This window comes from Bufo gargarizans, chromosome 11, assembly GCF_014858855.1.
Source record: "Bufo gargarizans isolate SCDJY-AF-19 chromosome 11, ASM1485885v1, whole genome shotgun sequence".
Taxonomy (NCBI): domain Eukaryota; kingdom Metazoa; phylum Chordata; class Amphibia; order Anura; family Bufonidae; genus Bufo; species Bufo gargarizans.
Window position 1 is genome coordinate 9,112,240 of NC_058090.1, and position 26,610 is coordinate 9,138,849.

At 45.3% G+C, this 26,610-nt stretch overlaps 1 protein-coding gene across 1 annotated transcript; it reads right to left on the reverse strand.

Moving 5' to 3' along the window:
* Positions 1-443: 443 nt before the first annotated feature.
* LOC122922175 (alpha-1-antitrypsin-like) lies at positions 444-14,595 on the reverse strand. The gene is made up of 5 exons (XM_044272688.1): positions 14,523-14,595; positions 13,878-14,489; positions 13,210-13,474; positions 1,328-1,475; positions 444-664 (listed from the first exon to the last, which is right to left on the reverse strand). Exons 1-5 carry the CDS (start codon positions 14,593-14,595, stop codon positions 482-484), a joined length of 1,281 nt encoding a protein of 426 aa, XP_044128623.1. The 3' UTR covers positions 444-481.
* Positions 14,596-26,610: the final 12,015 nt, after the last annotated feature.

The following is a 26,610-nucleotide window of genomic DNA, read 5'->3' on the forward strand; positions in this document are numbered from 1 at the left end:
GTTAAGGGGGTAGGCTGCTGTGGAGGTCACTGTGGAGGTCGCTGTTAAGGGGGCAGGAGCCACTATTAAAGGGGCAACTGCTGTGGAGGTCACTGTTAAGGCAGCGGGGTACTGTGGAGGTCACTGTAAGGCAGTGGGGTACTGTGGAGGTTACTGTTAAGGGGGCGGGCCCCTGAGGAGGTCACTGTCAAGGGAGTGGGGTGCTGTAAAACTCACAGTTAAAGGGGCGGGCTGCTGTGAATGTCAAAGATAAGGGGATGGGCTGCTGTGAAGGTCCCATTTTAAAGTGGCGGGGTCAGTGTTATGGAGGACTGTGGAGTTCACTGTTAAAGGGCGGGGTGCTGTGGAGGTCACTGTTATGGGGGATACTGTCAATATCTTTTAACGACACACACAAACATTGACTGAAATAGATGAAATATACCCGTGCAGAGCCGGGTCCTTCTGCTAGTATTTTATTAAAGAAAAGTTTAGGAGAGAATCATTCCTGTGGGTTGGCAATTCTTCCGATGAAGAGAATGCTTTCGTGGTCATTCACTGAGATAAGGAAAGGACGATTAAACTGAATACGAGGAGGAAGCATCATGGGCATTGCCTCCAGTGCGGTGGTACCTGCCGCTTCTGTCCCCTTCTCATCAACACTAAGCACGGCCTTATGGATAGCCTATGGAGGGTGAGAGAAAAAAAAAAAGCTATTACATTTTCCAGTGGATACATATTTATTTGACTAACTTATAAAGCGCTAACGTATTCCACCGCACTTTACAGATATTATCATTAGAAATCGTTGTTCCCAGTAGAGCTGACAATCTAAATTCCTTGTCCGCATGTCTTTGGAGTGTGGGGGGAAACCCATGCAGAGTTTGCCTTCTGGGGCCCCAGAACTGCAAAGCACCAGTACTAACTACTGAGCCATCAACAGACAGACAGATATCTAGATAGTTCCAGGAGAGTAGCTATAGGGGGTGCAGAGGTAGCAGTCACTACCATGCCCAGGAGCCTGAGGGGCCCAAAGACCCTTGTGCCGCATAAGAAGACAACAGTATTATAGAAAGTGCATGCCGGTCAAGTTACACCTCTGGCTGGAGGGAAGAGGTTAGGTGATGAATTTGGCATGGTGCCATTTCAATTTTTGCCTCAGGCAGCAGGAAGACTATGTGCTCCCCTGCCCCTGGCCACAAAGCACTGAGGGAAGGGGGGCTCAAGCTGAACTCTAGCACCAGGGCCCATGAGCCTTTAGCTACACCCCTGAATAGATCAATAGATAGATTCAGATAGACCAATATGATATATATAGGTATTAGATAGATGGATTGATAGATCTCACCTTAGAAATCTTTGCGTTGGGTTCTCCAGTGATACCAGAAAGATCAGCGCTGTCTGAGAAAACGTCTTCTATGCCCAACTTGCCTAATATTTCTTTCAGGTTGACAGTGCCGGAGACAGAGAATTTGGGGAGGTATAAGTCCACCAACCTGTGTGAAAAGAATAACAGATGATATGCAAATAATGAACACCATAAGACAATGTGCAGATCCTTCATAGGCCTCATGCACACGACCGTTTTTTTTTAAGGTCCGCAAAAATGGGGTCCGTAGGTCCGTGATCCGTGACCGTTTTTTCGTCCGTGGGTCTTCCTTGTTTTTTGGAGGATCCACGGACATGAAAAATGAAAAAAAAATCTAAGTCAAGTTTGCCTTGATTTGCCTTGATAATGATAAGAAAAAACGGACACGGATCACGGACACGGATCATGGACACGGATGACACTCTTGTGTGCATCTGTGATTTTTCACGGACCCATTGACTTGAATGGGTCCGTGAACCGTTGGCCGTGAAAAAAATAGGACAGGTCATATTTTTTTCACGGCCAGGAAACACGGATCACGGATGCGGCTGCCAAACGGTGCATTTTCCGATTTTTCCACGGACCCATTGAAAGTCAATGGGTCCGTGAAAAAAAACGGAAAATGGCACAACTGCCACGGATGCACACAACGGTCGTGTGCATGAGGCCATAGTCAAAAACATCCAAACATGGAGCGATCTGTAATGGAATTATTGCAACTGACTATGGCTGCAACTTCTCCCCAGTAACAGTAATATATAAAAGCTGCTGATATAATGTGCACATAGGTAGATAGATAGCAGTGGCGTGCCTAGGGTTGGCAGGGGGTGCGGTCTGCCCCGGGTGCCGACTCTCAGGGGATTGCCAGAAGCAATGAGTGCTTCCATCAATACAGATGGAAGTTCTCATTGCTGGAGTGCTGACGGCCACATACTGCGGCGGGGCACAGAAGCGCATAGTTCCCTACCCCGCTGCTGATCACCGCCATAGGATTCAGGCCTAGTAGGCCTGAGGCCTATGCGGTACTGAAATCCTGATGCAGGCGTGCGTGATGACATCATCACGCGCGCCTGTGTCGGGAAGCAGCACAGTGAATGGTGGGTGCCTGCCATTGTGCGCCTGGACATAGGTGAGTATTTAGCTTTTATTTATTTTTCTTTTATGTGCCAACTTTGGCAACATGGAGGGGACAGTACATCGGGGGGAAATTGCAGTATGGTGAAAATTACTATGTGGGGGAAAAATATTATAGTGGGATACTGTGTGGGGGCAAATTATTATGGGAGGGATTACTATGTGGGGCAAATTACTATATGGTGCAATGTGGGGGAAACTACTGTGTGGGGGCAGTGTGGGGGAAACTACTGTATGGGGCAAATTACTATATGGGGCAGTGTGGGGGAAACTACTGTATGGGGCAAATTACTATATTGGGCAGTGTGGGGGAAACTACTGTATGGGGCAAATTACTATATGGGGCAGTGTGGGGGAAACTACTGTATGGGGCAAATTACTATATGGGGCAGTGTGGGGGAAACTACTGTATGGGGCAAATTACTATATGGGGCAGTGTGGGGGAAACTACTGTATGGGGCAAATTACTATATGGGGCAGTGTGGGGGAAACTACTGTATGGGGCAAATTACTATATGGGGCAGTGTGGGGGAAACTACTGTATGGGGCAAATTACTGTGTGGGGCAAATTACTATATGGGGCAGTGTGGGGGAAACTACTGTATGGGGGAAGTGTGGGAAAATTACTGTGTGGGGCAAATTACTATAGGGGCAGTGTGGGGTGTGTTGCTATTGTTAGGGCAAAACCCCTACTTCTATGATCTGCTGCGGTCCAAATCAGATAAAAGTACGAGTATACTCGAGAGAGATAAATGACACAGGCTCAAGGTTGTATCAGAATGATCTCTCTCATCTTTATTGGGCGGATACAAAATATTTATACCCTTTTTCTAGAACTTAAGCCAAACACAGATATCGTCATTTTACGTAAGCATCACATGATTAATAATAACTTCTTTTGGATGCTTGCAAGTCAAGCACATTTGATTACAAAAAACCTTATCTTAGCCTTCAGTTATTCCTCCTTGAAAAGTACCTAGTACCAGTTATACACCCAGAACATCAGGCACAGATACTTCTGAGAACTAATAAGCAATCAACTTTGTTTGTCTCAAATACATACGGCTCAGCAATTCTCAATTCTGACCTAAAATAAACCAGCAAAGTAAAATGGAACCCAGGATACAAAATGAAGGTGCAATCCCTCACACTATTGGGGAGGCACTGTAGGGGCAATTCTATCATTTCTGGGGACACTATACAGGGATTATTACCTGGAGAATACCTGGAGGGGTTGTTATTACTGGGGGCACTCTAGGGGACATTATAGCTGCTGTGGACACTATAGGGACATTTGGGGTAATTTATCAAACTGGTGTAAAGTAGAACTGATCAAACAACGATTCCAATAGCGCTACTAGCTTGGTTCGCGTTTGCATGGAGCAGCCAGTGACGGCACTTCTACAACTACGGATAGTTGCAGACACCACAATACCTATCTACATGTTTCGAATAGTACACTGTCCTTCGTCAGGAAAACTGCTTGACACTACTAGGTACTAGTGATGAGCAGCATAGGCAATATTCAAATTCGCGATAATTCGTGAATTTTTGGCCGAATATTCGCCATAAATTAGCAAATTCGAGAATTCCTGATCTCCAGTCATTATTTTCTTGATTGCGAAAATCGGCAATGTAATATATTCGCAATAAAAATTAGCGATTTGAATATTTGCGATCAAACATTAAGGGGTAGGCAGCTTTCCTATTGGTTGCTAGGGATGTTGCTAAGTGCCGATATTCGCGATAAATTTGCGATTTGAATATTTGCGATTTGACTGTACCAAAATGTATTTATTGCAAAGCAAAAAACATAGGGAACACGATAGCATCTACCAATAAATGTCTGAACACAAATATTATGAAAGTTTTAGATCATAAGAAAGAAGAACAACTAAAAGGGTTCTTTCCATGCAAAAAATGCGCAGGATGCAATATATCGCAAAAAAACAAGAGCCCAGATGGAAATAAAAAATACAGAGGGATCATATAAACAAAATATCAAGGAGTTTATTACATGCGATAGTCGGGGTGTAATATACGCTATAACATGCCCCTGTAGTAAAATATATATTGGCCGCACAAAAAGACAGTTGAAAAAAAGAATGGGGGAACATGTGTATAATATTGAAAGGAAGTTTGAAGGACACCCATTATCGTGTCACTATAGGGAAAAACATGAAGGAAAATTTATCGAATCCACATTTTGCGGGGTTGAAGTGGTAAAGAAAAATAAAAGGGGAGGAGACGTCATTAAAGATCTGTCGAGACTGGAGACTAAATGGATCTTTTATATGGATACCCTGGTACCATCTGGTTTAAATATGGAGATAGAATTATTTGCGTTCGATTAAGAAAGAAGTAAGCTATAGGGGATAAGCTTATACCTATTAGATATGTTACAATATTTGAGGGTGGAGTTTATAACAGGTTAATGTGGTGGAAGCAGGAGCAAGCGCATATAAGGGAAGTACCTAGGAGTGTCAAGCAGTTTTCCTGACGAAGGACAACGTACTGTCCAAAACGCGTCGATAGGTATTGTCGTGTCTGCAACTATCCGTAGAAGTGACGTCACTGGCTGCTCCGTGCAACCACGAACCACGAACTTGCACTTACGAAGCCACTGGCCAGGGCGCGATTCCCAAGTTTAGATACTTTACCTGTGCCTGCAACACCCCCACACTGCGCAAGAAAATAATTTAGATCCCGCAAAGAGTGAAGACATCAGCAAGGTAATTTAGGCTGATCACAGCATTGTGGGCACTTTTTTAGCAGGGGGGTGTGTATGCATTTCTGAAATAGGGTGAGCGCGGTACTAGATATATTGTTATGTAAAGTAGAACTGGCTTAGTTGCCCATAGCAGCCAATCAGATTCCACCTTTCATTTTTGACAGCTCTTTTGGAAATCCAGTTTAGGGATGAGCGAACCCAAACTGTATAATTCGGGTTTGTACCGAATTTTGGGGTGTCCGTGACACGGACCCGAACCCGGACATTTTCGTAAAAGTCCGGGTTCGGGTTCGGTGTTCGTCGCTTTCTTGGCGCTTTTTGAAAGGCTGCAAAGCAGCCAATCAACAAGCGTCATACTACTTGCCCCAAGAGGCCGTCACAGCCATGCCTACTATTGGCATGGCTGTGATTGGCCAGAGCACCATGTGACCCAGCCTCTATTTAAGCTGGAGTCACGTAGCGCCGCACGTCACTTTGCTCTGATCAGCATAGGGAGAGGTTGCAGCTGCGACGTTAGGGCGAGATTAGGCAGTGATTAACTCCTCCAAAAGACTTCATTCAGAGATCGATCTGCAGCTGTGGATGATTGAACGGCTGCTATTGAATTGCTCACTGTTTTTAGGCTGCCCAGAGCGTTTTTCAGTCACTTTTTTCTTGGGTGATCGGCGGCCATTTTGTGTCTTGTGGTGCACCAGCACAAGCTGCCACCAAGTGCATTTAACCCTCAATGGTGTGGTTGTTTTTTGGCTAAATCCTACATCAGGGTCAAGCTGTCACACCAAGTGCATTTAACCATCAATAGTCTGGTTATTTTTTGGCCATATACTACATCAGGGGGAAAGCTGTCACCAAGTGCATTTAACCCTCAATGGTGTGGTTGTTTTTTTGGCTAAATCCTACATCAGGGTCAAGCTGTCACACCAAGTGCATTTAACCATCAATAGTCTGGTTATTTTTTGGCCATATACTACATCAGGGGCAAGCTGTCGCCAAGTGCATTTAACCCTCAATGGTGTGGTTGTTTTTTGGCTAAATCCTACATCAGGGTCAAGCTGTCACACCAAGTGCATTTAACCATCAATAGTCTGGTTATTTTTTGGCCATATACTACATCAGGGGCAAGCTGTCACCAAGTGCATTTAACCCTCAATGGTGTGGTTGTTTTTGTTGGCTAAATCCTACATCAGGGTCAAGCTGTCACACCAAGTGCATTTAACCATCAATAGTCTGGTTATTTTTTGGCCATATACTACATCAGGGGCAAGCTGAGCCTGTCACCAAGTGCATTTAACCCTCAATGGTGTGGTTGTTTTTTGGCTAAATCCTACATCAGGGGCAAGCTGTCACCAAGTGCATTTAACCCTCAATGGTGTGGTTGTTTTTTGGCTAAATCCTACATCAGGGTCAAGCTGTCACACCAAGTGCATTTAACCATCAATAGTCTGGTTATTTTTTGGCCATATACTACATCAGGGGCAAGCTGTCACCAAGTGCATTTAACCCTCAATAGTGGGGTTGTTTTTTTGGCTAAATCCTACATCAGGGTCAAGCTGTCACACCAAGTGCATTTAACCATCAATAGTCTGGTTATTTTTTGGCCATATACTACATCCGGGGCAAGCTGAGCCTGTCACCAAGTGCATTTAACCCTCAATAGTGTGGTTGGTCAAGCTGTCACACCAAGTGCATTTAACCATCAATAGTCTGGTTATTTTTTGGCCATATCCCAGTCTAATTCTGTCAGTAAACGTATACCTGTCACCCAGCGCCTAAATACTAGGCCTCAAATTTATATCCAGCTAAATCTGTCGTTACTGCTGTGGCTGGTCAAGTTATTTAGTGTCCGTCAAAGCACAGTTTTTGTTCTGGGTTGAAATACAATTCCCAATTTAGCAATTTCCTAATTTTGTGGTTTCTGCTGTATCAGAGCTATTTTAAATCTATCCCTAAAAGGGTATATCAGATTCAAGGTGCACATAGGGTCATTCAGAATAACTTCACACACACGCTACTGTGCATTTCCAAGTCTAATTCTGTCAGTAAACCTATACCTGTCACCCAGCACCTAAATAAAGAGGCCTCAAATTTATATTCAGCTAAATCTGTCGTTACTGCTGTGCCTGTATTAGTGTAATACGGTACCTAAATAGATAGCCAGATAGTGTTAGTTGTCTTTAAAAAAAGGCCTGAATTTGAATTCAATACATTGGGTCAAATAATATTTTTGTTGTTGTGGTGAATGATAACAATGAGGAAAACATCTAGTAAAGGACGCGGACATGGTCGTGGTGGTGTTAGTGGACCCTCTGGTGCTGGGAGAGGACATGGCCGTTCTGCCACAGCCACACGTCCTAGTGTACCAACTACCTCAGGTCCCAGTAGCCGCCATAATTTACAGCGATATTTGGTGGGGCCCAATGCCGTTCTAAGGATGGTAAGGCCTGAGCAGGTACAGGCATTAGTCAATTGGGTGGCCGACAGTGGATCCAGCACGTTCACATTATCTCCCACCCAGTCTTTTGCAGAAAGCGCACAGATGGCACCTGAAAACCAAGCCCATCAGTCTGTCACATCACCCCCATGCATATCAGGGAAACTGTCTGAGCCTCAAGTTATGCAGCAGTCTCTTATGCTGTTTGAAGACTCCGCTGGCAGGGTTTCCCAAGGGCATCCACCCAGCCCTTCCCCAGCGGTGGAAGACATAGAATGCACTGACGCACAACCACTTATGTTTCCTGATGATGAGGACATGGGAATACCACCTCAGCATGTCTCTGATGATGACGAAACACAGGTGCCAACTGCTGCGTCTTTCTGCAGTGTGCAGACTTAACAGGAGGTCAGGGATCAAGACTGGGTGGAAGACGATGCAGGGGACGATGAGGTCCTAGACCCCACATGGAATGAAGGTCGTGCCACTGACTTTCACAGTTCGGAGGAAGAGGCAGTGGTGAGACCGAGCCAACAGCGTAGCAAAAGAGGGAGCAGTGGGCAAAAGCAGAACACCCGCCGCCAAGAGACTCCGCCTGCTACTGACCGCCGCCATCTGGGACCGAGCACCCCAAAGGCAGCTTCAAGGAGTTCCCTGGCATGGCACTTCTTCAAACAATGTGCTGACGACAAGACCCGAGTGGTTTGCACGCTATGCCATCAGAGCCTGAAGCGAGGCATTAACGTTCTGAACCTGAGCACAACCTGCATGACCAGGCACCTGCATGCAAAGCATGAACTGCAGTGGAGTAAACACCTTAAAACCAAGGAAGTCACTCAGGCTCCCCCTGCTACCTCTTCTGCTGCTGCCGCCTCGGCCTCTTCTGCTGCTGCCGCCTCGGCCTCTTCCTCCGCCTCTGGAGGAACGTTGGCACCTGCCGCCCAGCAAACAGGGGATGTACCACCAACACCACCACCTCCGTCACCAAGCATCTCAACCATGTCACATGGCAGCGTTCAGCTCTCCATCTCACAAACATTTGAGAGAAAGTGTAAATTCCCACCTAGCCACCCTCGATCCCTGGCCCTGAATGCCAGCATTTCTAAACTACTGGCCTATGAAATGCTGTCATTTAGGCTGGTGGACACAGACAGCTTCAAACAGCTCATGTCGCTTGCTGTCCCACAGTATGTTGTTCCCAGCCGGCACTACTTCTCCAAGAGAGCCGTGCCTTCCCTGCACAACCAAGTATCCGATAAAATCAAGTGTGCACTGCGCAACGCCATCTGTGGCAAGGTCCACCTAACCACAGATACGTGGACCAGTAAGCACGGCCAGGGACGCTATATCTCCCTAACTGCACACTGGGTAAATGTAGTGGCAGCTGGGCCCCAGGCGGAGAGCTGTTTGTCGCACGTCCTTCCGCCGCCAAGGATCACAGGGCAACATTCTTTGCCTCCTGTTGCCACCTCCTCCTTCTCGGCTTCCTCCTCCTCTTCTTCCACCTGCTCATCTAGTCAGCCACACACCTTCACCACCAACTTCAGCACAGCCCGGGGTAAACGTCAGCAGGCCATTCTGAAACTCATATGTTTGGGGGAAAGGCCCCACACCGCACAGGAGTTGTGGCGTGGTATAGAACAACAGACCGACGAGTGGTTGCTGCCGGTGAGCCTCAAGCACGGCCTGGTGGTTTGCGATAATGGGCGAAATCTCATTGCAGCTCTGGGACTAGCCGGTTTGACGCACATCCCTTGCTTGGCGCATGTGCTGAATTTGGTGGTGCAGAAGTTCATTCACAACTACCCCGACATGTCAGAGCTGCTGCATAAAGTGCGGGCCGTCTGTTCGCGCTTCCGGCGTTCACATCCTGCTGCTGCTCGCCTGTCTGCGCTACAGCGTAACTTCGGCCTTCCCGCTCACCGCCTCATATGCGACGTGCCCACCAGGTGGAACTCCACCTTGCACATGCTGGACAGACTGTGCGAACAGCAGCAGGCCATAGTGGAGTTTCAGCTGCAGCACGCACGGGTCAGTCGCACTACAGAACAGCACCACTTCACCACCAATGACTGGGCCTCCATGCGAGACCTGTGTGCCCTGTTGCGCTGTTTTGAGTACTCCACCAACATGGCCAGTGGCGATGACGCCGTTATCAGCGTTACAATACCACTTCTATGTCTCCTTGAGAAAACACTTAGGGTGATGATGGAAGAGGAGGTGGCCCAGGAGGAGGAGGAGGAGGAGGAAGAGGGGTCATTTTTAGCACTTTCAGGCCAGTCTCTTCGAAGTGACTCAGAGGGAGGTTTTTTGCAACAGCAGAGGCCAGGTACAAATGTGGCCAGCCAGGGCCCACTACTGGAGGACGAGGAGGACGAGGATGAGGAGGAGGATGAGGATGAAGCATGGTCACAGCGGGGTGGCACCCAACGCAGCTCGGGCCCATCACTGGTGCGTGGCTGGGGGGAAAGGCAGGACGATGACGATACGCCTCCCACAGAGGACAGCTTGTCCTTACCCCTGGGCAGCCTGGCACACATGAGCGACTACATGCTGCAGTGCCTGCGCAACGACAGCAGAGTTGCCCACATTTTAACGTGTGCGGACTACTGGGTTGCCACCCTGCTGGATCCACGCTACAAAGACAATGTGCCCACCTTACTTCCTGCACTGGAGCGTGATAGGAAGATGCGCGAGTACAAGCGCACGTTGGTAGACGCGCTACTGAGAGCATTCCCAAATGTCACAGGGGAACAAGTGGAAGCCCAAGGCCAAGGCAGAGGAGGAGCAAGAGGTCGCCAAGGCAGCTGTGTCACGGCCAGCTCCTCTGAGGGCAGGGTTAGCATGGCAGAGATGTGGAAAAGTTTTGTCAACACGCCACAGCTAACTGCACCACCACCTGATACGTAACGTGTTAGCAGGAGGCAACATTTCACTAACATGGTGGAACAGTACGTGTGCACATCCCTCCACGTACTGACTGATGGTTCGGCCCCATTCAACTTCTGGGTCTCTAAATTGTCCACGTGGCCAGAGCTAGCCTTTTATGCCTTGGAGGTGCTGGCCTGCCCGGCGGCCAGCGTTTTGTCTGAACGTGTATTCAGCACGGCAGGGGGGTCATTACAGACAAACGCAGCCGCCTGTCTACAGCCAATGTGGACAAGCTGACGTTCATAAAAATGTACCAGGCATGGATCCCACAGGATCTGTCCGTCCCTTGTCCAGATTAGACATTAACTACCTCCCCTTAACCATATATTATTGGACTCCAGGGCACTTCCTCATTCAATCCTATTTTTATTTTCATTTTACCATTATATTGCGAGGCTACCCAAAGTTGAATGAACCTCTCCTCTGTCTGGGTGCCGGGGCCTAAATATATGACAATGGACTGTTGCAGTGGTGGCTGACGTGAAGCCTGATTCTCTGCTATGACATGCAGACTGATTCTCTGCTGACATGAAGCCAGATTCTCTGTTACGGGACCTCTCTCCTCTGCCTGGGCCTAAATATATGACAATGGACTGTTCCAGTGGTGGGTGACGTGAAGCCAGATTCTCTGCTATGGGACCTCTCTCCAATTGATATTGGTTAATTTTTATTTATTTTATTTTTATTTTTATTCATTTCCCTATCCACGTTTGTTTGCAGGGGATTTACCTACATGTTGCTGCCTTTTGCAGCCCTCTAGCCCTTTCCTGGGCTGTTTTACAGCCTTTTTAGTGCCGAAAAGTTCGGGTCCCCATTGACTTCAATGGGGTTCGGGTTCGGGACGAAGTTCGGATCGGGTTCGGATCCCGAACCCGAACATTTCCGGGAAGTTCGGCCGAACTTCTCGAACCCGAACATCCAGGTGTCTGCTCAACTCTAATCCAGTTTTATTTTACACCAGTTTGATAAATGACCCCAATTATGTCTATTGGGGTCACTATTTTTTCAGCAGTATAGTACCTGGGGCATTGGGGGGCACAACGGGCACAGTACAGTGATCCCTCAAGATACAATGGCCTCAGGATACAATATTTTCAACATACAATTGCCTTTTCTGACCCATCGTAAGTTGAAACCAGACTCAACATACAATGTCTCAGACTCAGATCCAACCAATCAAGGCCACTTTTCTGGTAAAATAGCTGTATTAGTTGCTAGTTAGCAGCTATTCCTGACTGTTATATGTAAGGACAGTGCTGCCCCTAATTATTCATAGCCCTGGCAAATTTTGACTTAAAGTTACTTTTATTTAACCAGCAAGTAATTTTTTGACCTTTGCAAAAGCTCATCTGGACAAAGAAGATGACTTCTGGTCTTCTGTGTTATGGTCAGATGAAACAAAAATTGAATTGTTTGGTCACAATGATGTTTCCTTCATTTTGCGTAAAAAAGGAGAAGCCTTCAACCCAAAGAACACCATCCCCACTGTCAAACATGGTGGTGGGCCTATTGCTTTGGGGGTGTTTTTTAGCCAATGGACCAGGGAACCTAATCCCAGTAAACGGCACCATGAAAAAAGAGCAAAACATGAGGATTCTCAACGACAATATCAGGCAGTCTGCAGAGAAACTTGGCCTTGGGCACCAGTGGACATTTCAGCATGACAATGACCCAAAACACACAGCAAAAGTGGAGAAGAAATGGTTAGCAGACAACAACATTAACGTTTTGGAGAGGCCCAGGCAAAGTCCAGACTTGAATCCAATTGAGAATCTGTGGAGGGAGCTAAAGATCAGGGTGATGGCAAGAAGACCCTCCAACCTCAAAGATTTGGAGCTCATTGCTAAAGATGAATGGGCAAAAATACCTGTGGAGACATGCAAAAAGCTGGTCTGCAATTATAGGAAGCGTTTGATTGCTGTAATAGCCAATAAAGGCGTTTCTATTGATTATTAAGAAGGGTATGAATAATTTTGGACAGGACACTTTTTGTCCAAATGTAAATAAAAGCTGAGAAATGTTTTTTTTCCACAATAATGCCTCTTGTACATCGTCTTATTATCTTTTGGGAGACACCGATGTCATTTCCCGTCAAAAAATTACTTGCTGGTTGAATAAAAGTAACTTTAAGTCAAAATTTGCCTGGGGTATGAATAATTATGGGCAGCACTGTATATTACCTGTCTTAGTTATCTGCTTATTTTTCTTAAATCTTCATTTTCTCTTATCTTAGATGACATTTTGGGGCTTTGGAACGGATTACTCAATTTACAATGGTTTCAACATACAATGGTCGTCCTGGAACCAATTACTATTGTATCTTGAGAGACCACAGTACTGGGGGTGGCAGCTGGATGACATTGTCGGGACACTAGGATGGGGAGGTTGATGGAAAAACTGAGAAATCTAACATGTCTGTGTTGCAAACTCTGTAGAGACTAGATACGGCTGAAAGAATATGTCATGGCGGTCTAACGGAGGAGAAGAGGAAAGAGAAGGTCTACATGACAGGAGATGTCCCTGGATGTAAGAGGTATGTGGTCAAGTATTGGGGGGGTGCCAGAGAAAGGACCCGCCCCGGGTGCCAAACACCCTAGGCACGCCACTGATAGATAAATAGAGATACTCCCTTACCGTCTGTGAAATGATTTCTTCCACGTTTTAATTGATTCTTTCTTAAAATTTTGTTCTACTTCTGACAATTTCCCCTGATTTGGCAGGACGAATAAAGCAACATCGTTTCCTTTACACGGTATGGAGACCACGGTGGCCTCATCAGTGAAGGCCGCCTTGTACATTCCTGTTCTGCTCATGAAAGGCACCTTCACCGTTGTGTTCTCATTGACGTGAAAATCTTCTTCTTTTGTCCATTTCTCTTCAAATGGATTTTCCCATTGTCCTGTGAAGAGAAAATTAATATGAGGTTATTATATGGTATGAAACCAGCTGAGCTGTGATATTCTTTGACAGATGCTATATACACCCAATAAATAGCCTGACTGGGGTTGAAGCTGAGGCTTGACCCATCTGCTCATGCAAATATACCATAACCTCCAAGTGATATTTCTTGAGCAATACTTATTGACCAATCATTAGTGCCAAGTGTAATTATTTAGTGTTCTCCCTATCTTGTGATGACTTTTCTTCAAGAAGTAAGCCAAGGGGTGGTAGGTTATGTGAAAATCTACTTTCATACTGGCGTTCTGGCTTTCCGTTTCTGAGATCCGTTCAGGGCTCTCACAAACGGTCCAAATCCTCACCAAACGCGAATGTGAAAGTAGCCTTATAAAGTAATAGATTACCTCTGAAATAAATGTAGTTGATGAGGATAAAAATGGCATCCTGGTCTACACTGTCCAACAGCTCAGGGATCTTGCCATGGGTGTTTTTCTCCACATAACTGTTAATCTGATTCTTCGCTTCTTCAGTGTTTTTAAAATCAGTAGAAAACACCTCTGAGTGGTAAAGCTTTTTGGCTTCATCTAAGAACGTCTGGAGAATCTTGCGTTCCTTGGAAATGTAGAGAGCGTTTCCACCTATGAGCGGGAGCTTCCTGTCCACATCATTTAGGAGATCCGGGCGATGATGGAAATCTTCATGAATGTCTTTTTCTGAGATCTTAGAGGTGTTTAGACGGAGTCCTTTAATGATTTGTGAGTGGGTCTGAGCCTTAGCACCAAGGGACAGGAAAGCAAATGCCGTAGAAATACTGACAGGGGAGAAGACAATGTTCTCAGAAGGATGATCTAGAGCTATCTGCCGAAACAGGTCAAAAAAGAATTTTGAATTGTAATCAGCTATCTTGTGGTGGGGCAAGGACTCATTATGGTGATGGTGGCGCTTTCTGTCACAGTCTTCCCCTTTCTTGTGATGGCCATGTTTGTGATTATGGTGATCTCTGTGGTCATGGTTGTCTTTGTCATCATAATCATCTTTGTCTTGTTTACGATGACCCTTATGGTGATCGGCAAAGGCCAAGGTGATAAGTAGAGCAACTCCCACAAGCAGAAGGACTCTCATGTTTCTGAACGACAAAGAAGATATTCTTCAATATAACAAAGTAATAATTACATTGTTTATTTACCCCAAGAGTAGCACCCCACAATAATGACATAGTTTTAGGGTTGATAATAAGTATAGTCAGTTAATTTGGATTTGCCCCATCAGAAACTGAATTAGCAGGTTGCGTGTAGTACAACAATCGGCTTGACTTTTGGGAAGAATGTTTGAATATCTGGGTAATATGAGGCACTGAAGAGAAGTAATGGGTCAGGAAGACATTGACCATTCATGGCGGCTAAGCATATTCATGCTGATAGCATAGCATCCAACAGAGATAAAGGGAGCAGTCAGGCAGTGCCCAAGAACCTACCAGGGTTTACTTTACAGGTGCAGATGATAGACCTCCATCTGTAGCCTTCCCTGTCCTCCTGAAATTTTCAGACAAGCTACATCTGCATCCTAGGTTTGAAGTGCACTTGACTGAGTCTCCGAACCTTGAGAAAATCACAAGTACCAATATCTTTGATCACCCATTACTATTGGCAGGAGATGCTTTCTTTATAGCACAAATTTCTAAATTACTTTAAAGAGGTTGTCCAGAATTGCAAGAACATTTCTGCTTTCTTCCAGTAACAGTACCACACCTGTCCATGCGCTGAGTCTGCTATTGCATCTTAGCTCCATTGAAGTGAACAGAGCTGTGCTGCCGTCCTACAGACCACCTGTATACAGGTGTAACACAACCATATTTTTCTAATTCTGGACATCCCCTTCAATATCTTCTCAAAATCATGAAAAATATGAAAATTACTAAACTCAACAAAGGTGTAAATTAAAAAATAAATAAATATATAAATAATAGTTCTGTACTCTGTAATATGTGGCCCCCACATGGGAGCTTGAAATCCGGTGTTACATGGTTAAAATAGGCAAAACAGTTTTTTGCAAGTAGCTGGAAAACAGGATAAAAAAAAAAAAAGTTATCTCAGTCTTGATTTTATGTCATAGATTTGGCCTTTGGATGAGTCCATTATATTCATTATTCTGTCTCCAACTTTCTGGTCCTCTGGTCATGTCAAGCTACATGGGGGATGTGGTTAGTATGTGTTTGGCCATAGATTGCTGAATCCGTGGTGCTAACCATAATACTATACAAGTACTATAACAAGTCTCTAGATAACCAATAATTCTGCCATACGATGACCATGTAGTCATCAGATACTAGAGCTACACAGGTGCAGAATATTTTCACGGTGCAGAGCATACAAAAGAATGCAGCACTAAACTGACAAGTCACAGTCAAAATACACAGCAATTGTACACAGTGATGTCTTTTCTGATTGATAATGTTCTGCCATCTTTTCTTCTCCATCCAGCTCAGATCTCCACAATTACTTCTCCTGACGATTGACTAGACTAGATAAAACAATGGATCACACTCTAGACAATACTTCAATATTCAAGGGGTATTCCAATCAAATAAAATCATGGCTAATATATTATGTCATCCAGGGATGTTGCTAGGTCAAAACATTCGGGGCCTGGGCCCCTGATGTTTTGTCCCAGGCCCCAAATGTACTGCCTGCCTGTTATATAGGACAGCAATACAATTAAATCTAATGCGCTGCAAGAGCTGAAGGACCTGTGATGACATCACAGGTCATGTGATCAGTTCTAAATGCAGTAGCTGTAAAGGACCTGGGATGATGTCACCATCATGTGACCAGTGCAGGAGAGGAAGGCTCGGCAGTGAAGAGAAGTCCTGGGAAGAGGCTGAGGTGAGATCTGCTACATGAGGAGAGGTAAGTGAAGGGGTAGATGGCTCAGTGTGAGAGGCAGAGCAATGATGGGAGTTGTAGTTATTTATCTGGGACTGTATGTTAGCGCTGAAGGGAGGGAAGTTATTTACATGGGACAGTGAGGTGGAGTGATGTTAATTACATGGGACTGAAATTTGGAAGTGGCTGGGGTAGGGCGATGTTATTTACATGGGACTGTATGTTGAGGGGTAATGTTATTTATATGGGACTGCATGTTGGAGGTGGCTGGGGAGGGGGTGATTTTATTTACATGGGACTGTATGTTGATGGTGTCTGGGGGAGGGAGTGATGTTATTTATATGGGGCTGAATATTGAGGAGGTGATGTTATTTACATGGTACTGTATATTGGAAGGGGAAGGAGAGATGGTGTGATATTATTTACATAGGACTGTATTTTGGAGGGGGCTGTAGATAGAGAGGGATGTTATTTACATGGGACTGTATATTGGAGGGGGCTGGAGAGATGGTGTGATGGTATTTATATGGGACTTTATGGCAGAGGGAGGGAAATAGTTTTATTTACATGGGACTGTATGGCGGAGGTGCTGAGGAATTATAATTTCTGAGGACACTAAACGGAGGAATATAACTACAGGGGGCACTGCAGGCGGCATTATAAATACTTGGGGTGCTTCAGGGCGAGCATTATAACTGTAGGAGGCGATATAAATATTGGGGGCAATGTGGGGGGCATTTTAAATCCAGGGGATATTAGGCGTTCTTATTACTATTGGGGGCTCTATAGGAGGGACTTATAGATCCACATTATTTCTACTAAGAGCACTATGGGGGACCTTATTACTACTGAAGGTCTGTAGAGAGCTTTATTACCACTGGGAGAACAATAGGAGGCCTTATTTCTACTGGTGTCTCTGTAAGGTCAGCATTAATACTGGAGGGCTCTTCTACTAATGGGGGCACTCTTGGGGAGTGTTATCACGGTTGGGGGCACTGTAGGGGGGCAGTATTACTAATGAGGGCATTCTTGTGGAGCATTATCACTGCTGGGTCCAGTAGGGGGCAGTATTACTAATGAGGGCATTCTTATGGAGCATTATCACTGCTGGGTCCAGTAGGGGGCAGTATTACTAATGAGAGCATTCTAGAAGTAAATTACTATTGGTGGGACTATGAGGAGCACTATTACTATGGGGCACTCATTTTTCTTCAGGATAGTATTTGGGGGTACAGAAAAGTAAGGAAGCTAAGATGTCCGTGTGCCACACTCTGCAGAGATGAGGCGGCTGAGAGAAGTTGTCCGGACCGAATGGAGAAGATGACAGAGAAGATCTACATCAGAGGAGACGTCACCTGGGAGGCTCTGGATGTGACAGTACAGTAAAATGTCTTCAGTGCTAGTGTTTGCTGGGGGAGGGTGCAGTTGTTCAACTTAGAGAATTGGGCCATATGCATTGGTGCTTGGGCCCCGGTTCTTTTGAGTCAAATGTGGTCACTTGACAATATCACAATATAGAGTTACCCCAGATCCTAAACAAGCCACTAAATGAATCAGACCTCAGATCAGACTCCAAAACATTATAAGTACATAGATCCCCTAAATTAAAAAGACCCTCCACCAGACACCATATGTCATGAAAAAAAAAAATCTAACTTTAGACCAGGCCACTCACTATCATCAGAAATTCTTGTGCCTCTTTGGCTCCTGGTGCTACCATACTGGATCCTGACATGTCCAATACCAGGCTGGAGTTTGTGGTATCAGCCAGGGGGTGGGGGTTTATTACATGAGTTGGCTGGGGCTGTGTGTGAGCTTGTTGGGGGAGTCCAAAAGTTGGTTGTAAATAACAGCATCAATATGGCAGGGACACTGCAAAGATAGAAGCCTGTAGAACAGAAGGTGAGTTATGGGAAGGGCTTTGTTGTGTGTTCGTGGAATCAAAAAGTTTTAGGATTTCAGGGGAGGTAGCTCTTTTAGGGGATGACACAACATAGTTTATAGTTTATAAGGCTGAAAAAAACATCTGTCCATCCAGTTCAGTCTGTTTTCCTGCAAGTTGATCCACACAAAGGCAAAAAAAAAACTGTTAGGTAAAAGCCAATTTTCCTCACTTTAGGGGAAAAAAATCAGGCAATCAGAGTAACTCCCTGGATCAATGACCCATCTCTAGTAACTATAACCTGTAATATTATTACTAGAGATGTCCCTTGAGAAAGCGCACGCGAAACGCGTGTCGGGATTCAGGACTGCTTTGGTCTGTATACTTTACTGCATTATCTCCTATATGTATTGATTCACCTTGTGACACTGTGCACTTTATGTATTTAGGGCTGGGGTTTATTGATACCCTTAGCCTATGGGAGAAACTGTTATTTATATGTATTATTAATGGTAGTCCTGTGGATATTTTTCCTGTGAATGTAATGCTGCTGATATATATATATATATATGTGATTCCAATTTTAAAAAACTATTTGTTTAATAATATTTGTAACCTTGTGTCATGCAATTTCTGTCCTGTTCTTTAGTTTTTTTGGGTATATTATTGAATGGACAGCGTTATACCGGGGATTTTTTGCTCTGTGTTTTGGGTAAGATCAGAAGAAGGGTCAAATAAATGATGACGTCAGCCAAGCCAAAAAGGCTAAGAGTGGCCCTATGACATAGTGGTGAGGTGGAAGCAGCATGAGGAGACCACAGAGTGGCCCAGTGACAGAGTCTGGAGGTGACAGCAGCATCAGGAGGCCACAGAGTGGCAAGGTGACATATTGTGGAGGTAGCAGCAGCATCAGAAGACCACAGAGTGGCAAGGTGACATAGTGTTGAGGTAGCAGCAGCCTCAGGAGACCACAGAGTGGCAAGGTGACATAGTGTTGGGGTGGCAGCAGCATGAGGAGACCACAGAGTGGCCCAGTAACATAGTCTGGAGGTATTGGCAGCATAAGGAGGCCACAGAGTGGCAAGTTGACATATTGTGGAAGAAGCAGCAGCATCAGGAGATCACAGAGTGACCCAGTGACAGGTTGTGGAGGTGGGTGGCAATAACAGTACCCGCTGACGATAGTGGGTGTAAGAAGGAGCACTTGGCATCAGGTGTGGCAGCATCAGAATAGTAGCTAAGGCAGGTAGCCAGAAGAAACCAGTCTCTTTTGTCAAAGTGTTGGTGTGGCACCATGGATGATCTAGTCTGATGCATCAGGCATTGGTGGGTGTCACGGGTAATGAGGAAGGGGAAAACACCAGATACACACAAAAGAAATAGACAGCAGTCTAGGCCTCAAAAGCTAAGGAAGAGGGATAGTGCCCCCCTATTAATCCCTAGGCCTTTCCCTAAGTCCTGCCAGTATGAGCAGATCCTGATGGTGGAAATGCTCATACGCTGTATACCTAACCCTGCTGAAACTGACGAGCCCTAGGATAGGTAGCGGGGACAAGACAGCTGGTTCCTTCCCAGATGAAGGAACCCGCGTCTCCCTGAGGCCTAGAACAAAACACACCAGCGAACAACAAACAGAACTTAGCTTTGGGATGTCTGGAGAAGCAGGAGATCCAAAACAAACAAGCTCTAGCAACTCCAACAGGAAATATCAACTGCATGGTCAGCAGTGTGAGGCAGACCTAAAAAGAGCCTCATCACTGATACTGAGCAGAACCCATGGAGAAGTGAGATCCTGCAAAACAAAAACAACTATGAGGAAAACAGATAGACCTGGCAGATAGCCTCACGTGCAGCAAGTCTATCCGATCTCACCTCTGTCTCTGGAGGGACCGTGACAGTACCCCCCTTCTACGGGGGACCGCCGGAGACCCAGGACCGACTTTATCAGGATGCGCCCTGTGAAAAGCCTCCACAAGGTGACTGGCAATCACGTCGGTCGCAGGAACCCATATTCTTTCTTCTGGACCATAACCCTTCCAGTGCACGATATACCGAAGAGATCCATGAAGAATACGTGAGTTCACTATCCTGGCAATCTGAAACTCATGATTACCGTCCACCATGACAGGAGGGGGTGCCAGAGAGGACGGTTCAGCAGGTTTGACATATCTTTTCAGCAATGATTTGTGAAACACATTTTAAAAAATAATTTTACAAATGCCTAGGAAGGCAATATGACCTATCTTGACCCAGGTGAAAATTAATACTTCACTTTTATTATTATATATATATATTAAATTTTATTTTAATATATAATAATAAAAGTGAAGTATTAATTTTCACCTGGGTCAAGATAGGTCATATTGCCTTCCTAGGAATTTGTACAATTATTTGTTAATAAACCTTACCCAGGTTAGGTCCTAATCATTATGAAACACATTTTACACATTTGTTTTTTTAATTATTTTCACCTTGATGTTTAACATAAGGACACGGTGTTAGAGGGTATAGTGTATATATGGGGTGTTATAGGGCTGCATAGGGTATATATGGGGTGTTATAGGGGTGTATAGTGTATATATGGTGGAGTATAGGACTGTATAGTGTATATATGGGGATTATAGGGCTGCATAGGGTATATATGGGGTGTTATAGGGGTGTATAGTGTATATATGGATTATAGGACTGTATATTGCATATATGGAGGACTATAGGGCTATATAGTGTATATATGGAGGATTATAGGACTGTATTATACAGTCCCCTCCCCCTCCATGGCACATTTCCCCCCTCCCATGTCCCCCCCCCCCCCCCCATTAATGTTGTGTAAAAAACCTTATGCTCGCAGCTCACCTGGCCCTGGTCCCGTCTGTAGCAGCTCCCCTTCTCCTCTGTGTGGTCCTGGTATCTTCTCTCTGCTTCAGACAATCGCTGGTTTGAGGACCTTTCCCGCTGAGCCAATTACTGGCCTGACACATGACACAGCTGCATCCATTGATTGGCTAAGGTCCTCAAACTTGTCGAGAGCCCAGAGAGAAGATACCAGGACCACACAGAGAAGAACAGGAACTGTGGCTGATGCTGATTGACCTAGTCCTGGAAGCAAAAAATAAATAGCCATGCACAATTTCAGGTGGACACTTTATAGTCTTTGCCCATAGGACATACATGTAAATGACTTTATAACAATTCAGAAGTCATCCCCATGGGATGCAACAGCTAAATACATAAGTCATGTCCTTCCATGTACAGAAGAGAACTAATGTAAATCCCTTATATGTAAGCTAACGGAGTGCATTAGAGGGCACAGCCTGGTATATTGGATGCACACATAGTAATACACTATAGTACATTGCGGTAACTTACCCTTCATGCTGTGCCGTGTGAACTGCCTCCGCTCCTCAGCCTGCAGGTCCGTCTGTAGCTGCTACTGTAGACCCACGCTCTGCGCATGCACAGCTTGTTCTTTTGTGAGGGGTGTAACGGAGACTTTTCCTGTCCCAGGTCTTTCTAATAAGATCCCACCCCCCCTGACCCCGTGACCGTGTTGCCATGCTGCTGCTCTGTGAGTGAGGGCCGGGGCCGCACGGCACACACGTAGGCTGGGGCGGGCGGCTGGCGGCGCAACTTCGCAAGTGATTTATTTTTTTTAAAAAGTTTCATTTTTCCAGGACAGCTTTTCCAGGGAAAACTCGGCCACTTGCAGCCACGAATCCAGTTTGGCTGTCCGGTAGTCCAGCGGATCTTCTATGATGGCTGGCAGGATGCACTACAAGCATGCCACCACCTGCTGGTTCATGTTCTGCTCTATGTCTAGCTGCTAATGAATAGTTTCTTCACTAGGCGGGTGAAGACACTCTGGCTCTCCCTGCCTTCCCTCTTGTTGCCTTCCCCCTGCTCTGAAGAAGAAGATACTTACCTTCCGCTTGTTTGTTTGGCGCTGCGCTTTGTTCTGCGGTGGTATCCTCCCTTTGCTCCTGGGATCTTGCTACTGTTCCTTGGATGGACTGCCGCGGTCCTCCTCTTCATTATAAGAAGAGTGGTGAGACCTGCCCATAGCGGCCTTGTTCTGTTCTGGTGCCTTTGTATTTATTTTTTATTTTTTTGTCTTTCCTTTTTTGTGTTGCTTCGCTTAGGTGATTGGTACTGGACTCTTAGGGTACTTTCACACTAGTGTTTTTCTTTTCGGGTATTGAGTTCCATCACAGGGGCTCAATAACGGAAAAAACTGATCAGTTTTATCCTAATGCATTGTGAATGGAGAGCATTCCGTTCAGGATGCATCAGTTCAGTCCCTCTTAAGTTTTTTGGCCGGAGAAAATACCGCAGCATGCTGCAGTTTTTTCTCTGTCCCAAAATCCTGAACACTAGATGGATTTACATTAAAATTGCCGCAATGACCGATCCATTCTTCTGGTCCGCGCATGCACAGACCTTTTAAATCTGTGAAAAAAATAAATACCAGATCCGTTTTTCAGGATGACACTGGAAAAACGGATCCGGTGACAAATGCCATCAGTTTGTGTCCAGGTTCCTGGATCCGGCAGGCAGTTTCGGTGACGGAACTGCGTGCCAGAATCCTCTGCCGCAAGTGTGAAAGTACCCTTATTGGAAGGGGGAAAATCAACAAAATAAAAAAAAAGGGAAAAGAAACAGGAGCAGAGAAAGAAAGAAAGTAAGAAGAGGGGGGAAAGGAAAAAAAGGACAAAAGGAGGAAAGAAAGAGAAGGAAAAAAAAGTTGTCGATCAGCGGATTTTTCAAAAACAGGGCAGAAGGCTTCAGAAGTAGCCAAAATCGAGCATTTTTTTAATCGCCTAATGTAATGACAAGGGCAGGGACAGGTGAAAAAGGGATACCAATTCCAATGTTAAAAAAAATGTCGGACTTAGAGTGGAAGAATTGGTGGATGACTATTCTCAGGAGGAGGGGGCGGCGAGAGAGGTTACAAATGTCCTGCCTATTCCCGAACCTGCCCCACTACAGCAAAAGAAATTCTGATGGCGGTTAAGAATAATTGAGAACTAATTCAAGATATTTCAAAGATACGAGACAGAGTTACAACAATAGAAAAATCTGTAGGGGTTTTGGAGAATCAAGCTAAAACATTTAAATCTGAAATTTCCTCCCAGACTATGGATGTTAAATCCCTTAAAAAAAAAAAGTTGGATTTAGAGGATAGGTCCAGGCAATGCAATCTGAGAGATATAGGCCTACCTAAAGGGAACAGAAGGAAAATGCCCCACTATAATGATACAGACTTTAATCCTTGTGGAGAGAGCACATCGGATCCCAGGGGGAAAACCTATGCCAGGGAGGCAGCCACGGGTATTTCTGGCAAAGATACTGGTCTCATGAGACAGGGACATGATTTTGAGAAGGGCCAGGGAATGCCTACCAATTTATATAATGGAAGTAAAGTGTCCTTTTTTCTCGATTTCTTATTTTTTTGATACCCCTGGTCTTATGACCGGAATAATATATAGGCATTTGTCTGCTAAATGTTTTGTGGTAGTGGTATGGGTGGAGGAGAGGCGGAGGAGTGGTCTTGGTTAAGAGATCTGGTGCAGTAATGTGGTGAATCAAGAGGTTTGGGTGGGTATATGGGATGGAGTGCGGTACGTCTCTTTGGAGGAGGGGATGGGAGGCTGGGAAGTTGATTAGTCTTTTTTTCAATGAATTTATTGATTGGGTGGATGTTGATAAAAATTTGAACTTGGAATGTTCGGGGTTTGGAGGATAAGTTAAAAATACAGGCGTTTTTTGATTTGGTACAGAGGCACCTACCAGAGATTGTTTGCTTAGTGGAGACTCATCTCATGAGGGGACGGTCAGGCGGATTGGTAGGGGATGGGCAAAGCAGACTTATCACTCCACTTTATTTTAGAGGAGCAACAGTGTTAGTTCATAAACAGATTGATTTTGTCTGCTGGGCATCCTCTATAGATAAGCAAGGCAGATTCGTGTTTCTTTATGGAAAGCTTGCAGGAACTTTATGTATTTTGTCCTTCATTTATATTCCTCCAAGCTTTTCTTTTCATGTACTAAACTGTTTGTTAACCTTCATGGATCAGTGGCCTGAATGTCCCTCAGTGGTTAATAGGGACTTTGATTGTGTCATTAATCCAGGAACTGATATGATTTCAATGGGGGGGGGATACCTATACCCATGCACAAAGGTCCTCCATGGCAGGATTTTGTTTGGAATAAGGCTTTGTTGACGTATGGAGGTGTGATGAATACCACGCCTCCTGCCTGCTTGACGTCACCTACGTCAAGCTCACGTAACGCAGTATGGTCACTTGTTACCAAAGCGTGACGTTACGCCCTCCAGAGGAGCAGGTAAGGTCCGCTTGGTACAGTTCACACAGACACCTTCTGTCCAGGCGGGCACAGAGAGGCAACAAACTGAGAGAGCCTTTTCACTGCCGCAGTGAAAACAGCGCTGTCTCAGCCCGGGTAACTGCCACCAGCTTCTTGTTTGATATAAGCCCGGTCCGCTAACGGATTATATAGGGTGAAAAACAAACCCGGGGTAGCTTATAACTAGGCCAAAACATGGACAAGATTAAATGATATATTTTATCGCCTTAAGGGCACACTAGATGACACAATATATACAGTGGTCTGAGGTTACAGATACAGGTGATTTGGTACAACAGGGTTAAGCAGAGCAAAAGTCATTTACCGGGTAGTTGAAAGTTCTATGATGGTGGAATAGTCCTTAGCTGCAGTCACGTGGGGGGCGGTGATGTCAGCGGTTTCCAGGTCTCTCCAAACACATTTGCACGATGTGACCCCCTTTCAGAGAAAGATGCCGCTCGTTGGCTTGCATGGGCTTATGACCTGTAGCCGGCCACTCCCCTCCCCGCCTATGAGTAGGGTCCACCCCTCCTACTCTGGTGCTGGCAGCAAATGACCTATAAAACCCCTTAGGGCTCATAGCCCCAGACCAAAATGTCGCAGGAAGATGGTTCCAGGCCCAATTGATCCGCCTGGGTTCCGGCTAAAACTAGAGTCCAAATATAGTACCGTTAGTTGGTTTCTGTGGGGAGATATGGATATCTCCCTTCCCTGGCATCCCATCCTCAAACAAAGACCATGGGCACGTTCATTGTGGCCACCAGGACACAAATATGTATCCGGTTTGTGCCTGTGATGGCCGGGTGATTTGTAATTCCTTATGAAATGTAGGTGCCAACATGTCTGGGAGGTATCATTGATCCTGGCAAGGGCTGATACCTCCTGCTGGGGTTTTTTTCTGCAGGATCCGTGCTGTCTGACTGGAGGTGTGAAATGTAATCAAATGTGGCCTGCTAGGAGTTCTGCTATCTAGCTGCGGCTTTAAAGCAGGGCCCCCCTTTGGAGCTTGATTTCCTCTGCCATCTTTTAGCAAATGTTGGGTGTGAGAACATGGCTGACAGTAAATATTAATCCATACTCCTGACAGGGAGTATTTAGGGAAGGGGAAAAGAGCTTATTCATGCATAAGCAAAGCTGGGAAGTCTATGTCTAGGATAGATTTGCTTTGATAAATTACAAGTATCTTAGATGTGTTAAGGGGATGAAATACAAGGCTAAATAGCATGACCAGGTTTTTATAATGCCCCTCAGGAGTGTTAAATGCAGTCTTTCACTCATCCCCCTCTTTAATGCAAGTCAGATTGTAGGCTCCCCTTAAATCCATCTTGAAAAACCATTTCGCACCAGCAATCTGATTAAACAGGTCAGGAATGAGAGGAAGAGGATAGGGGTCACAGATAGTTATCTGATTTAGCTCATAAAAATCTAGGCAAGGACGCAGGCCCCCATCTTTCTTCTTCACAAAGCGGAACCCTGCAGCCATGGGTGAAGAAGAGGGTCTGATATGTCCGTTAGCCAGACTCTCGGAAATATAATCCTCCATGGCTTGTCTTTTGGGGCCAGAAAGATTATATAACCTAGTCTTAGGTAACTTTGCTCCAGGGAGCAGGTTAACCTGGTAATCATCCGAACGATGGGGAGGTAACTCTTGACAGCCCTTCTCAGAGAAAACATCTTCAAAATCGGACACAAATGTTGGCAAGGTTGTAATGGAGGTGGCTGTGCAATTGCTACTTAACCACTTCAGCCCCGCTAGGTGAAACCCCTTTCATGACCAGAGCACTTTTTACACTTCGGCACTACACTCCTTTCACCGTTTATCGCTCGGTCATGCAACTTACCACCCAAATGAATTTTACCTCCTTTTCTTCTCACTAATGGAGCTTTCATTTGGTGGTATTTTATTGCTGCTGACATTTTTACTTTTTTTGTTATTAATCAAAATGTAACGATTTTTTTGCAAAAAAATGACATTTTTCACTTTCAGCTGTAAAATTTTGCAAAAAAAACGAC